General features: G+C 47.1%; 1 protein-coding gene across 1 annotated transcript; it reads left to right on the top strand.

Moving 5' to 3' along the window:
- The first annotated feature begins 10,253 nt into the window (after window positions 1–10,253).
- On the top strand, window positions 10,254–13,269 carry LOC125944487 (acanthoscurrin-1-like). Its single transcript, XM_049664988.1, has 2 exons — window positions 10,254–10,571; window positions 12,762–13,269. The coding sequence occupies exons 1-2, from the start codon at window positions 10,560–10,562 to the stop codon at window positions 13,128–13,130; spliced, it is 381 nt and encodes a 126-aa protein (XP_049520945.1). The 5' UTR covers window positions 10,254–10,559; the 3' UTR covers window positions 13,131–13,269.
- The last annotated feature ends 1,188 nt before the right edge of the window (window positions 13,270–14,457 follow it).

The raw sequence follows: 14,457 nt of genomic DNA, 5'->3' as shown, positions 1-14,457 counted from the left end.
GGCAAGGTGCTATAGTTGTTCCCAGATGGGACATTTAGCTATTATGTGTAAGAGAAGGCAGAGCAATTTCACCACGGAAGCTGACGTGTCTAGCTTAGAATTGTACGCGTTAGGAGAAAAAGTTCAGCCGTACAAAGTTGATATGAATGTAAATGGGCAAACCATTGCCATGGAAATAGACACGGGCTCAGCGGTATCTATTATGCCTGAAAGTGAATTTGTGAAATATTTTGGACATGTGCCATATGAGCCTGCGCAGTTTCGCTTAAGGACATACAATGGCTCAAGCGCTCCCTTGAAGGGCAGTGTCACTGTAAATGTATCTCATGAAGGCAATTCCTTTAGACTGCCGCTTGTGATAGCTGCGAATGAACAGGGGCGCACGGTACCGGCATTGCTTGGCCGAGATTGGTTGAAGCATATTCGCCTAAACTGGTCGCATGTCTTGCGAGTGAACACAATCGCTAAACAGGAGGGCTTGCTAGACAAGTACAAGGATGTGTTCACGGGCCCTATTAAGGGTTTAAGGGTTTGTGGGCTCCATTGTTCTGAAGCAGGGAGCGCAACCTGTATTCTGTAAAGCCAGGCCAGTGCCGTACGCCCTGAAAGACAAAGTTGAAAAAGAATTGAAGGAGTTGGAATCGGCAGGTGTGCTGTACCCGGTGCGTGAAAGCCAATGGGCAACCCCTGTCGTAGCAGTTCTGAAGAGTGATGGAGAAGCCGTCAGGCTCTGTGGTGACTACCATGTGTCTTTAAACCCCTGTATTACCGTTGCCCACTACCCTCTACCATTGCCTGAAGACGTGTTTGCGTCGTTGGCAGGGGAAACTTGTTTCAGTGTGCTTGATTTATCGCAAGCGTACTTGAAACTTCGAATGGATGATCTTTCGCTAGAGTTGCTAACGATAAATACACACCTTGGCCTATTCCGTTTCACGCGTTTACCGTTTGGTGTCGCGAGCGCACCTGCCATTTTCCAGTCAGTAATGGATCGAGTATTGGCTGGCTTGGAGGGCACAGTGTGCTATCTCGATGATGTTCTCATAGCAGGAAAGACCGAACACGAGTGCCTGAGACGCACTGTACAAGTGCTGCAGAGGCTACGGAAGCATGGGATACGTGCCAACGCTGATAAATGTCAATTTCTTAAAAAACGCGTCCGCTATCTTGGTCACGAAATTGACGCACTTGGCATGCATCCTACGAAAGATAAAGTAGAAGCCATATTTCGGGCTCCAACTCCGACTAGTGTCTCCGAATTGAAGGCTTTCCTAGGGTTCGTGAATTTTTACGCTAGATTCCTTTTCCAAACAGCCACGACCTTAGAACCGCTCTACAAGCTCCTCAGAAAAGATTCTCCGTGGGAATGGACAAAAGAGTGTGAAACCAGCTTTCAGAAATGCAAGCTGCTTCTGAGCGAGGACTCAGTGCTAGCTTTGTACGATGGTAACAAACCGCTGCGCTTGACATGTGACGCATCGGCATACGGCCTTGGAGCGGTGCTCGCTTACACCGAAGGTCGCTGCGAGAGACCTATTGCATTCGCGTCACGCACCCTTTCAGCGGCCGAAAGAAACTATGCACAAATTGAGCGCGAAGCTCTAGCCATTATTTTTGGCATTAAAAAGTTTCATAAGTACTTGTTCGGTCGGCAGTTCGAAATAGTGACTGATCATCAGCCGCTGATGCAGTTGTTTGATCCGAAGAGACACAGCAGTCAAGTAGCGATAGCAAGAGTGCAGCGATGGAAAAATTTCTTGGCTTGTCATCAGTATGTCATCAAGTACAAGAAAGGCCAACAAGTGGGCCACGCAGATGGTTTATCTAGGCTTCCGTTAGAATCAACTACGGGGGAAGAACAAGAAATATTTTTTTTCGCCTTTATCAGAGGTTCCCTTTACAGCCCAGGAAGTGGCTGAAGAAACAAGCAGGGATGAGGTTCTGAGAGCGGTAGTAGACATGACGTGGCGTGGTTGGCCTCAAGAAACAGAAGATCAATACCGCCCGTATTTTAATCGTCGACACGAGTTGTCGATAGAGCAGGGCTGTTTGTTGTGGAACAGTCGAGTTGTTATCCCGAAAGCTCTTAGGCCAAGTGTTCTGTATCCATTACACGAAAGCCACCCAGGAATGACGAAAATGAAAATGCTGGCGCGTAGTTGGATTTGGTGGCCAAATCTTGATACAGAACTAGAAGACATGGTACGAGCGTGCGAGGTCTGTCAAAGTACGGAATTCAGCGCAAGCAGTACGGGTGCAACCGTGGCCAATAGCTACAAACACTTGGGAGAGGGTTCATTTAGATTTTGCGGAAGTCGAAGGGAGATCATTGCTGCTGATGGTAGACGCGTACTCAAAATGGCTGGAGGTAAGAGTAATGCACGGCACATCAGCCTTGGCCACGGTGGAGGCGGTAAGGAGCAGCTTTGCGGCGTATGGCCTGCCCAGTGTTGTGGTAACCGACAACGGTCCACAATTTAGATCCAGGGAATTTCAACACTTCTTGGAACAAAACGGTGTAAAGTCACTTTTCACGCCCCCGTATCACCCTCAGTCAAACGGTGCAGTTGAAAAGTTGGTGCAGACCACGAAGAGGGGAATCTTGAAATCACAGCTAGAAGATGAAAGAGCCGGCCGGACGCGGTCGTTACAACACCGCATTGATAATTTATTGTTTTCATACAGGACGACGCCGCACTCGTACACAGAATCAGCGCCCTGCGAGTTGTTTCTCGGACGAAAAATCCGAACCAGACTGTCCATGCTGAAACCGTGCAGGATTAAAGTGTGGAAAAACAGAAGTGAAAAAAATAAACTCGCGGCAGATGCAAGAAGGGGTAACAGCCGGGACTTTACGCAAGGCGAAGAGGTGTATGTCCGTACTGTTCGCAACGAAAGGGTGAATTGGTGGCCAGGGAAAATTGTAAAGAAGGTGTCAAAAGTGACGTTCCTGGTACGCGTAGATGGGCTTCTTAGGTATTGCCATGCCGATCACTTAAGATGTAAAGTGGTATCACGAACGGCTCCCTGGTCCGAAATAACGCTGTCGGAGAGCGCAGATACCCAAAGCGAGGTACTCCCCGAAATTTTACCGAGGGAGGGGGCATTAGACGCAGTCACGTCCACTCGTTGAAGATGCGTGGAGAAGTCCGGCGCGAAAACGACGACGTCGTCGAGGTAGCACAAGCACGTGTGCCACTTTAGGTTGCGCAAGACGGTATCCATGATGCGCTCGAAGGTCGCGGGCGCATTACACAGTACGAACGGCATGACGTTGAATTCGTACAAGCCGTCGGGCGTGACGAAGGCTGTCTTCGGTCCAGCGTCCTCAGCGATAGGGACTTGGCAGTACCCTGAGCGCAAATCGAGGGATGAAAAGAATTCAGCTCCTTGGAGGCTGTCAATCGCGTCGTCTATTCATGGCAGCGGATAGACGTCCTTGCGGATTATCTTGTTGAGCCGTCGGTAGTCCACACAGAACCGTACGGAACCGTCCCGTACGAACAAAAGGCTACTGGGGTGGGGGGGGGGGGGGGGCAACACTTATTCCCACATTTAAGGACATTGTTCACAGTGTGGGTGCTTGCCTCTTTGAGTGGCACATAGTTCTTTCTCACCGTAAGGATCAGCTGACCAGGGGAAATAGTAGGAGCTTTTCACATTAACAAAAGAAAAGAGAGCTGCATCTGTCAACCACCTGTTCTACTGAGCCTTCCTTATGTCACCTTTGTGGAAAGACAGTAGAACAAATTTGGTAATAATAAAATAATTATGTTAGGGTTGCAACGATTACGCTGGGGTTAAGCACCACGTTAGATAAGTTGCCTATCTTTGACGCCCGAGTGTGCGCAGGTGACAATTTGAAAAGTGCTTTATTCTTGTTTTGCATATATTTGACGTGAGCGGGTGCGCAGGTATATAAATATGAAGTGCTTTTCTGAAATAAAGTAGTTGCGATTGCAGGAGTGTCGTGTATTCTTGTGCATCTCCACTTTGTCCTGGTCAGTGCACTACTTTCACCAACACGGAATTAAAACCTTACATTGTTGCGAGCACAATAATGTGAAAATTGCTGGTAAAAAGAATCCTGCGATAGCCCTAAATAAGTCTGCAGTATGTGTAAATGAAAAATAAAAGAAATAAATTATCAAGTGGCGTCAGTGGTATGTAAAATGTGCTTTTTTTTGGTGACAAAGGCAGGGTAAATGTTAGGATGAGGAGGGGCTGTGGGTACGTTGGCATGATGACGACGGCGTAATTGAATGGACAGACGGACAGGCACGGCAAACTGAGTTTCTAGTTTTCAACTACAGCCGCAGTAAGAATTAAAGCAGTTTGACTCCTTCTTGAGCAAAGTTTGTAATACGGCGCTGTATAGACCCAATCGCCGCGGTAGCGCAGCGCCTGAGACGTTGCGCTGCGCAGCTCGAGGTAGCGGGTTCGATTACAGCAGCGGCGGGCTCATTTCAATCAAATTGAATGCAAGAACACTCGCGTACTTAGATTTAGGTGCACGTCAAAAACCCTCAGGGGTTCGAAGTTATTCCGGAGTTACTACGGCATGCCCCATAATCAGATTGTGGTTTCGCGAGTAAACCGCCAGTAATTATAAGCCATGCCTTGTCCTGGCTCTCCTCACTTGAAGACGCCGCTGGACAATTGGGTAGGTGGGCGCTACGGCTCCAAGAATATTCATTGGTTGTCTTATACAAGTCGGGCTGCTTGCACCAGGATGCGACTGCCTCTCCCGTCATCCTGTCGACCACCGTGAATGTGATGCGCATGACACCGACGCTTGCGTCCAGGCCATTTCTGATCTGCGTGACATTCGCACTGAACAACGGCGTGATGACTGCTTACGTGTTCTCATCGATCGTCTCAATTCTGGACATTCGGAACCCACTCTGTGCATTTTCGTACTTCGCTGACGACGTTCTCTACCGTAGCAGCTTACGCCCTGAAGGAGCAGAATTTTACTCGTTGAACCACGCCATCTTCGGATATCAGTTCTTCAGCAGTTGCATGGCGTACCTACTGCAGGCCACCTCAGAGTGTCTTGCACTTACAACCTTGTACGGCGCCGCTTCTACTGGCCAGGCCTGTACCGCTCCGCGCGCCGCTACGTTGCAGCCTGGGCACTCTGTCAGCGCCGCAAAAAAACCTGCTGTGCTGCCCGCTGGTCACCTTGACCCAGTGTTGAACACGTTCCTCTAAAACAGGAACGAAAGTTCGTTCCTCGTTCCTTCCTAATCTTGAAACGAGTTCCCGTTACAAGTTCCTTTAATGCGAAAGCAACGCGTTCCAGTTACACTTCGAACATTAGAACGTGTCGTTACATTAACGTTACATTCTATTTTTTAAAATAAAGATATAGCGTCGGATAATTCTGAGGCGAAATGAATGAGCGATTTAAAGCTCACATCGAACTACGTATATTGTACGAATTTGAGCATCGCCAGCAGCAGATTATCTGGAGATAAAAATCCAAACAAACGCTCCTAGACGAATTTTTTCAGGGAGCACCGGACACTCCAGGCATGTCTAACTGCAACTTTGGTGCTCGTCTATTACAAGTGCAACACATAGGGTACTTTCCACTTCGGTCTTCAAATGCGTAGTCAGGATACCGCGATTCAGATCTGTGAATGGAAAGTTACTCACATGCACCATTATAATTAAATTTCTTCCCCAAGGAACTGCCCTAAAGGAACAATACATAGGCGTTTAATGAATGCTCATTCAAAATTCCAGCATGATTGGAAACAAAATGTCCAGAATGCACATTCGCAACTTAGTAAAGTCCCTCGTTTTAACTAAGGAAGAGTTGCATCTCGATGTTGGTGTCCGACAGACGAAACCGTTTTTTTCGTCAGCACTTCAGTGGTAATGTTGAAGATTCGTTACACCGAAGCGTTTGAGGGTCTTCACAGTAGGCTCATGGTCGATATGGTCATCACGAATGTGAGTCAAGGGAGGACTGAAAATTTCCAGCCGCCGCGAAGTCCCTCGAGTGGTATTGCGATCCTGATGTCATCGTTTCTCTGCGGCAGGCCGGCATGGAGGAAAGAAACGACAAGAGGGAGCCTCACGTGACAATATTGAAGCCTAGTCATAAAAAATGTAACGGAGAACTCGCAAAAAACAACGCACCATAGTCACGTGACAGGCAATCGGTAGTAGTTTGTGCCTCACGCGGTCGCCCATCCGCCCTGCATGATGTGCTGCGTACGTGGGTGCGTCTGCTGAATGCCGTGGAACGTTTACAGAAGGAATGCCTTTCCCTCTGCCGTTCCTTCCTAAACCTAACGAGTTACCGTTACAGTTCTACCGACCCATAATGAAACCGTGGCGTTTCTTCGTTCCTCCAAGAAGGAACTAGTTCTAGGAACGTCGTTCCTTGGAACGCCGTTCCGTACAACACTGCCTTGACCCCATCGATGTGCCCTCAGAACCATTATTTCGCGTCGGTCTCGATCTTCTCGGCCCTTTTCCGACGTCGAAAACGGCCAATAAGTGGGTCGTTGTCACGACTTACTACGCGACCCATTACGCGATCACGTGAGCTTTGCCCACAAGCTGTGCAACTGAGGCGCCGGATTTCCTTTTACATGACGTCAACCTCCATCATGGCGCACCCCGGCAGCTCTTCGCTGATTGCGGCACAACTTCTTGTCCCTCGTCGTCGAAGACTTGCTTCGTTCCTATTCTGGCGAGCACAAGCTTTCCACCGCCTACCACCTGCAGACAAACGGACTCACGGAGCGGCTCAATCACACGTTGACAGAAATGCTACCTATGTACGTTTCTTATGACCACAGTGATTGGAATAACGCGTAACCCTCCGTGACCTTCGCTTACAATTCGTCTCGTCACGAGACCGCTGGCTTTTCCCCATTTTACCTTCTGTTCGGCCGCCACTCTACCTTTTGATACACTGCTTCCTTCCTCGACGCACACTCCCACTGAATAGGTTCAAGACGTCTTCGCCCGGACTCACACGGCGGGCAAGATTGCCAGCTCCCGGCTCACCGACTCTCAGGCCGCGCAGAAGATCCGGTACTTTGCCTTAATTTGCCTAGAGTTGAGGTCCATTATAGCTGGCGCCGAGACGTCGCCCTTACAGGCGGGGGTTATGTTAAGGCGCAACCAATAATGGCGCCAAAGTCAGAAGCCGACGATTTGCCGTGTCGAGGTGAAATCGGTTTCCACATCCAACCTGTTTGTACATCGTTGTCTTTCTTGTGAGTTGTAGTATTAGTAAACAACTTTATTGAGGTCCTGAGAAGCTAGGCAGGGAGGCCTGCTAGCTGTTGGATAGTCCCATGTCGGAAAAGAGAGGCCGTGCCTCTCCACTCGTTCACGGGCCCTCTGGACAGCCAGGAACTGAACATCTTGTCTGGGGTCTGTGATGGCCTCCAGTCTCCAGCTCCAGTCTTCCTCTTGTAAGTATTGTAAATATAAATCGTTATCTGTGACTTCCGCAATGTAACAATATTTTTTGTATGTACCCATACAAGTGTTTGATGCTCGTAGAAGAGCAGCGGTGGAACGGCGGATGTCACTGTAGCTAACGTTTGTACAACCCTCTGTTAGCGCAACGAGAAAAACTATTTCCCTGGTGCAACTTTGGCTCCATACACATTCCTTCAAATGTTTGAGTGGTATGATTAAATTAGGTGCCCAGATATAGTTTACAAGAAATTTCACTTCTAAAAACCAAGCCGCTTACTTAAAAAAAGCGGGACGTACTTGTCTCATTGACTATCGAGGTTCTAAAAGCAAAAGTGTTTCCAATTAGGTTCCTCATGAAACATGACTTTGAAAATGCTTTGTGTGGTATGAGTGAATGAGGTGCTTAGAAGTAGTTTGCACCTAATTTTACTTCTGCACAGCCCGGTGTTTATTTTCCTAAAGTGGGACGCATTTGGCCCGCTTACACTAAATGGCTCTTTCTAAACTGGGACTCATTTCTCCTAATAACACTGTACGGTATCTCTAAAAAAATTATATAACCACTTCATTCGCACAACGAATCGAAGCACGATGCACAAAATGGCACAGTGTTAAGCACCCACAAAAAGTTCAGGCGCACTTCTCGCCCATGCGTAGAACACCAACGGAATCATATTACCTTTTTGCAAGTGCATTCATAAAGACGAGTTCTCAGGACTATAGTCCCGAGAACTATAGTTATTGCCTAAAGTTATAAAAATGGGCGCCTATTGCGAGCTAAAGGTGCGAATTTGCATGCAAAAAAAGGAATTATTATCGGGCACCTTGAAAAATTTCTTCTCGCCAGCAGCGGACAAATATTGGGCAAATTCAGGAAGCGTTCCAACAATGACAGCAATTTTACAGCTCTTGCACCCTGTCTCCCCCTAGTACCCACTCCCAAACTAATTTTGCGTAAAGTGTTAAAACGTTCACATAGACGACAGGACTACAAAATGAGACAAAGAAGTCCTTATGGTGCAGAGAAGCTGCTTCGTGCACATTACAAAGTTGGCGTATGTGTTCGATTTTCCTACCGAGCGTTGGATTTCAAGTATCAATCTTCCTCTTATACACTGTCTTGTTTGGCGTTCTCAGAGTGCTGTTCTTCTTCTCCTTGTAAACCTGTAATGTCCGTAAGGTTCAAATTTAAACGAGACGAAACGAATAAGGCTTCCCGGGTTGTTCACCGAATGCTGGTGCGCACACACACAAAATGGTGCCGTGTTTCGAAGCGCGTCTTTTTTCTGTTGGCTCCCAACCATTGGCAGGCATCACTATTGCGTGATTATACCTAATGCTGTAGAAATACGCCACCTTTTCCACAAGTTTATAGCGCCAAACGTCTTTGTGAATGCAGGCTCTAACTTATTCCAGCATATTCACATACTTTTTTTTTTCCTAGCGCTAATAGCAATGCGGAAAGTGACGGTTGACTTTTGAAGTGGTAAATGCACAAAATTGAACATGATGCTAGACTAGACCAATGCTTTGAAGAACATCGTTCGATTTACTTGAAAGCAGAAATTGCCCAGTTATTGGAGAAGCCAAATCTATAAGACAGTTGTTAAGGGCGGAAAGCTATGCAGAAAAAAAAAACTTATTTAGCGCATGCAGAAACCAATTGCCGATTTAATGACATAATACCTTTACAAATTCAGCAACTCTGAAAAGTATAGCAGATGTAATATTTTGCCTGAACTTGACAAGAAACGAAAGTACAGCTGCATCGGGAAAAGATTAACACAAGTGGCCGATGACCGGCGCAGGCAAATTGCGGTACGCAGGGCTCTTGTTCCCGTGCACGCTGGTATCCAAAGTGCCACGTGATTCATGTTTCAAAGAAGGGGTGCCTGGCACTCTCGTTTTCGGCGTGCGCGGGCCCAACAGCGTCGCGTGCCGCAATTTATCTGCTCGGGTTGGCGGTCACTTGTGCTAATCTTTTTCCGTTGCAGCTGTACGTGCCTCAGTAACAGTGCCTATAATTCCTGTTGTTTTTTTTTTGTGTGAAACACAGCACGGGTACGAAGGGGTGTTGTCGATGCAACGGAGACAGTACTAGTAGTAGTTGCTTTATCAACTAGTTGAGGAGGAAGCTTTTTTCAGCCGAGTTTGAAGCGTTTAGAGCTCTAAAACCACTGAGTCAGGTCCGAAGGTTCATTCATCCATTTTTGGCAAATACTTAGAGCCTGTTATTGATCTGTTCGCGAGCGCAGGACTTCCTCCAGCTTCGTTGTGAAAACAGTAAAACTTTCATCAGACAGAACTTTAAAGCGTTTCCCGAATGGTCTTGCTAAAAGTAAAAATTTCAGATGATATCTTAATTTGATTTTGCTTCGAGAGAGTACTCAATGTTAGAGCGTGTATATCGAGCTTGAAAGTGCACTGGTTCACTGCAGACGGCGAGCCGCTGCGGTAAGCGCAAAGGTGCGTAGGTATGGCTGGCTACAGCAACACGTAGCAAGGTTGTCGCGTGCGTATTGCTTATCCACGTATTCCGACGCTTCTGCCGTTGCAAATGCACCCTATCTACGTAACTACCTTTTTCCCGTTCAGGTTCGGTCTTTATTAGTTCTTTTTTTTCCGTGTAGAGATTGTTTTCCTTCTTCGAAGAGAGCAGCTCTTCGAACCCGCTGCGAATGCAAACTGCAGCGTTTCGAGATATCAGTGGTTTTCTTTATGGCCGCTCTTCCAAATGGCGTCGCTCACCGAGGTGAGAATCGCACCTTCCAACCATTTGCGTGCGCGTGTCGTCTTTGGACGGTTTCCGTGTTTTACGAAGAAAAGACAGCGCGAGTGCTTGAACACATTTTTCCCGGAGGGCTCGAGATACGGCGAGTACAATGAGCGTCCGGCAGCGAAGCGAATAGCAACGCTTCCCTTGCCTTATGCGAGAAACAACGAGATGACGTCATTGACAACTCCCGCTTGTGAGAGTGTGAACAGGTCGCGCTTCTATCCCGGCTTTACGTTTTCCGGAGCCATCATGCACGTATAAGAACCTCCAGAATCCTCTTCAGGGCAGTCCGTGAGCTTCTTTCAACGTCGCCGAAGGCATAGGAGCAGCAATGAACGCCCTGGTGAGAACCATACAGCGGTTGTCTATATGTGTATAGCCCCACTGATATAGTCGGGTACAACTTAAGAAGGCAGGAGAGGCTCCGCGCAGATGACCGAAGCGCGGCAGCCGATTGCCTCCGCGACTAAAGTAGTCCCGCTCAAGAAATCGTGCTTTTAAAAGACATTTCTCGGTTTTTCATGTCTGGTTTGGTAGGGCTATCGTGGTGGTAATGCTACAGCATAGGCCGGATGGCGAGAGAAAAATAACCCCGTGCCTTCTGCAACATTGCACATCGTCTGCTAAGGTGCGAGATGAACGGTCGTGGGCGTGTGTTTATAAAGTACATACACTGGTTTAATTCACTTGGGAGCAAAGCAAAACACCGTGGAACAAACATGCAGGACAACTGTTTGCAGTCGTGTGTCGCCGCGGGTACCTGTTTTCAGACGAAGCGTAGCGCCGCGTCACCGATGCTCGCTTGAATCTTTCTTCGCCTGATGACGGCTCAGAACATTATTGAATTGAATTGAATTCTGGGGTTTCACGTGCCGAAACCACGATTTGATTATGATGCACTCCATTGTGGTAAACTCCGCATTAATTTTGACCACCATTAGATCTCTAGCGTGCCGCTAATGTACGGGACACGGGCATTATTGCATTTCGCCCTCATCAAAATGCGGCCGCCGCGGCCAGGATTATATCCCGCGACCTCGAGCTTAGCAGTGCAACAACATAACCGCTAAGCCACCACGGTGGGTTCAGAACAAACGCACGCGGCAGAAATGGTGCAACGTAAGCTCGCAATGATATTTTTGGCACGACAGAGCACCACAAGCAGTAAGTGAATTCACTCTGACGAGGGGCAGACGGACACAGGGGACGCGACTCGGCTCAGTTCGAAGCGCGCGCAGCCATGTTCTCCGTCGGCGGGGTCACCGGCAGTCCGGCTCATTACTTGAGTCTAGAGTGCGCGCCCTTGCTGGATGCTCGTGTGCATCCGCCTTTGAGGGGCAAGTGCCGCTGCCTTCTAAAGTTGTACCCGGCTATAGATATGTCGCGGCTTTCATTCGGAATAGGCGATGAAGCTTCTCAGATTTGTGTATTGCAGTATTATTCATTACAATGTCCCTTTTCGTATGAGGAAGGCGCGTTCCATATCGAGATGTGTCTCACTGTAAGTAGCGGTATGAGTTAGCGAGAATAGTAGCTGTGTGCTTTGCGTAGCATATGCGATTACCGTTTGATCAGATACAGATAGGGAGAGCTACTCTCAACAGCTGTACGTGGCTACTTGGGAACAATTAAATAAGAAACGGGATTATCGTGTGTTGGAAAGCCTTTTTGTGTGCAAGTAAATACGGCTAAGAGTAAGAACAATCAAACAGAGCCAATTGTTTCAGCAAGTCGGAAATTTAAAATGATCAGTAAATGTAAAGAAAATTAGAGATGTTTCTGAAGCCAAAGTTTTGACAATGGGACACAACGTCATCAGTGGTCTTAAGAAGAGAGATCCTTTTGTCGAAGCGTTGTCCGGGAGATATACCTAAATTTATGGACAGCATATGCTCAAACTGTCGAGAAAAAAAAGGGTGGGGGTGATCTGCACTATTGAATGGCTTCTACTGGCTTTTCTGACGAGACTTTCAGAAGCACTGGGCGTCATGAAAGTCGGGGATTTCTTGTACTAACGTCGGTTAAGCGACGATCAGTTGCTTATACAGTACGGGCCAATGAGCTGACATACTGACAAGTGTGGCAGAACTGAGAGCAATTCTTGAAGAAGCTAAACGAATAACCAGTTTCAGTGCTTCTCAATCACAAGTGCTACTTCGTTTGACACAGCACATTTGTTCACTGGCACATTTTGTTTGAGCACAGCTCTAAGAACACCGTATGAGTCGGTTTCCACTGAAGGTCGGTGTTCCTGTTAGGGAAAGCTGGGCTTCAGTCTTTGATGGTGCCTTTTCTGCATAAGGAAGGGTTATTGCCAAACAGATTTTGCAGCTAAGCAATTCTGAACAAAAATTAATGTTCAGAAAATAATTGGCTCTTGAAAAGGCATGATAACTGTATTCTTAGGCTTAATACTCGTAACATAGTTTTCAGTAGATATCAAGGTTATTATGGTATTGTATAGTTCATTATTTTGGAGCGAGAACTGGTATTGTTTATTTAGTTATAATATCGCTTTCCGTATTTCGCGCAGAGCGCAGTCGTCCTCTTCTGCGTCACTGTGCAAACTACAATGGCCGGCGGACATCTTGGTGGCTACGACTTTGGCTTCAACGACGCCTACGGGTTTGGGTACGGCGTCAGCGGAGTCGGCATTGGTAGCAGTGTAGCGCTTCTGCGCGGAGGTCCAGGCCTGTTCAAGGCCGTGGAAGGTCCAGCGTTTCTGGTGAAGACTGTGCACCACGTGAACAAGATGCACGGCGGAGGTGCTCTCCTCGCGCACTCTGGCCTGGGAGGAGGATATGGATTCGGATACAGAGGCTACGGATATGAAGGCTTTGGATTTGATGACGGCTTTGGATACGGTGGTGGTTACGGCTTCGGCTACGGTGTGAAGCCGTGACCCCATACAACTTGACCTCTTGATGAGAGGTGTCCGGGGTACGACATTTGTTTATTGTCATTGAAGGAAACGGCCGAACGGCGAATGTCTGCTTCCGTATCGACTGAAGCTTTCAGAGCCACATACGTACGATGCAAACGGTAACAGACATCCTTCTCCTTCTAGAGAAGCGCATGTAGTGATTGAATACCAAAAATGTGTTATTTTTCTGTGTGATATGTTTTCTGTAAATAAACGTGGCTGTCGTCAAACACTGTGTAGATAAATTTACTCACAACCGTGTAAATAAAAGGCTCTGGTTGTGTCTAGGCATTGAATCAATCACTGCCTCGAATGATGATAGCCATGCTGAAAGCTAAGCTTGGATTATTGTTCGTGAATGTATTAGCTAAAAAAGAAATAACATCTTTCTTTGGCCACGGTTCATAGTTTGTTCTGAAAGGGAATGAATATCCACGCCTCTAGTGTGCCTGAGACGTAAGGATAAATTGGGAGCTTTGTAAGACACGAGTTTTAATGGGACGGTGGAGGAATGAACGGAACGTTGTTTTACAAACGTTAAATGTTTGTCACAACCTTGCGGAATATTTTTATAGGTTTAGGTATTTTATTTACAATAAAAGGCTGGATGAGCAGGTTTTTGGAGAGTACATCATTACAAATAGAGCAATTTCCTCAATGAAGGCATTATTTCGACCTAGTTATGCGCTTCGTGTGCATTTTAGGATCATTTGTGCTCAATGGCGTAGCTAAAGACGGCTTGAGTTGTGATTGTAGATTTATATGAATGACGTTACTGTGCTCGATCTTAGGCAAATGAGCGCTGCACATTCAGCCGAGTAACAAAACGTTAAGCTTTGCCTGCAGAAGCTTACAATGCGCGCATAGATGTAGTTGGCGTAGGCTAACTAATGGTAGCGTAGATACTCAGTGGCTCGTGGTGTTGCTTTGCTTTTTTGAAGGAGGCTGAACGTACGTTGAAGCTGTGCGGAATAAAGCAGCTTGCGTGTGCCTCATAACGCGTCTGCAATAGGACGAAGTTATGAGATTGGGGCTTTTTCCCGGTTCCCACTCCGCAGTGCAGCCGCACCTTTACCATAAGTACTTCCTAATATTATCCACTATTTACTACCGCTCCTAATATGCCAAAAAATCAGCGTTTCCGTGAAGTCAATCAATGAACTTATTCAGAAACTAGACACGTGTGGGGATAGATTAGTCTACTGAATTTTCACTTCTTCAGAAAACCATAGCTACTGGCGCAAAACAGCGTGCATTCGGTGCAGACGCCTTTATATCAATGCTTTCACTGAATGTCATGGCCATA

Source organism: Dermacentor silvarum, chromosome 3 (assembly GCF_013339745.2).
Source record: "Dermacentor silvarum isolate Dsil-2018 chromosome 3, BIME_Dsil_1.4, whole genome shotgun sequence".
In the NCBI taxonomy this organism is placed as follows: domain Eukaryota; kingdom Metazoa; phylum Arthropoda; class Arachnida; order Ixodida; family Ixodidae; genus Dermacentor; species Dermacentor silvarum.
The sequence above is the reverse complement of the archived record's forward strand: the minus strand, read 5'-3'. Positions and strand labels throughout refer to the sequence as shown.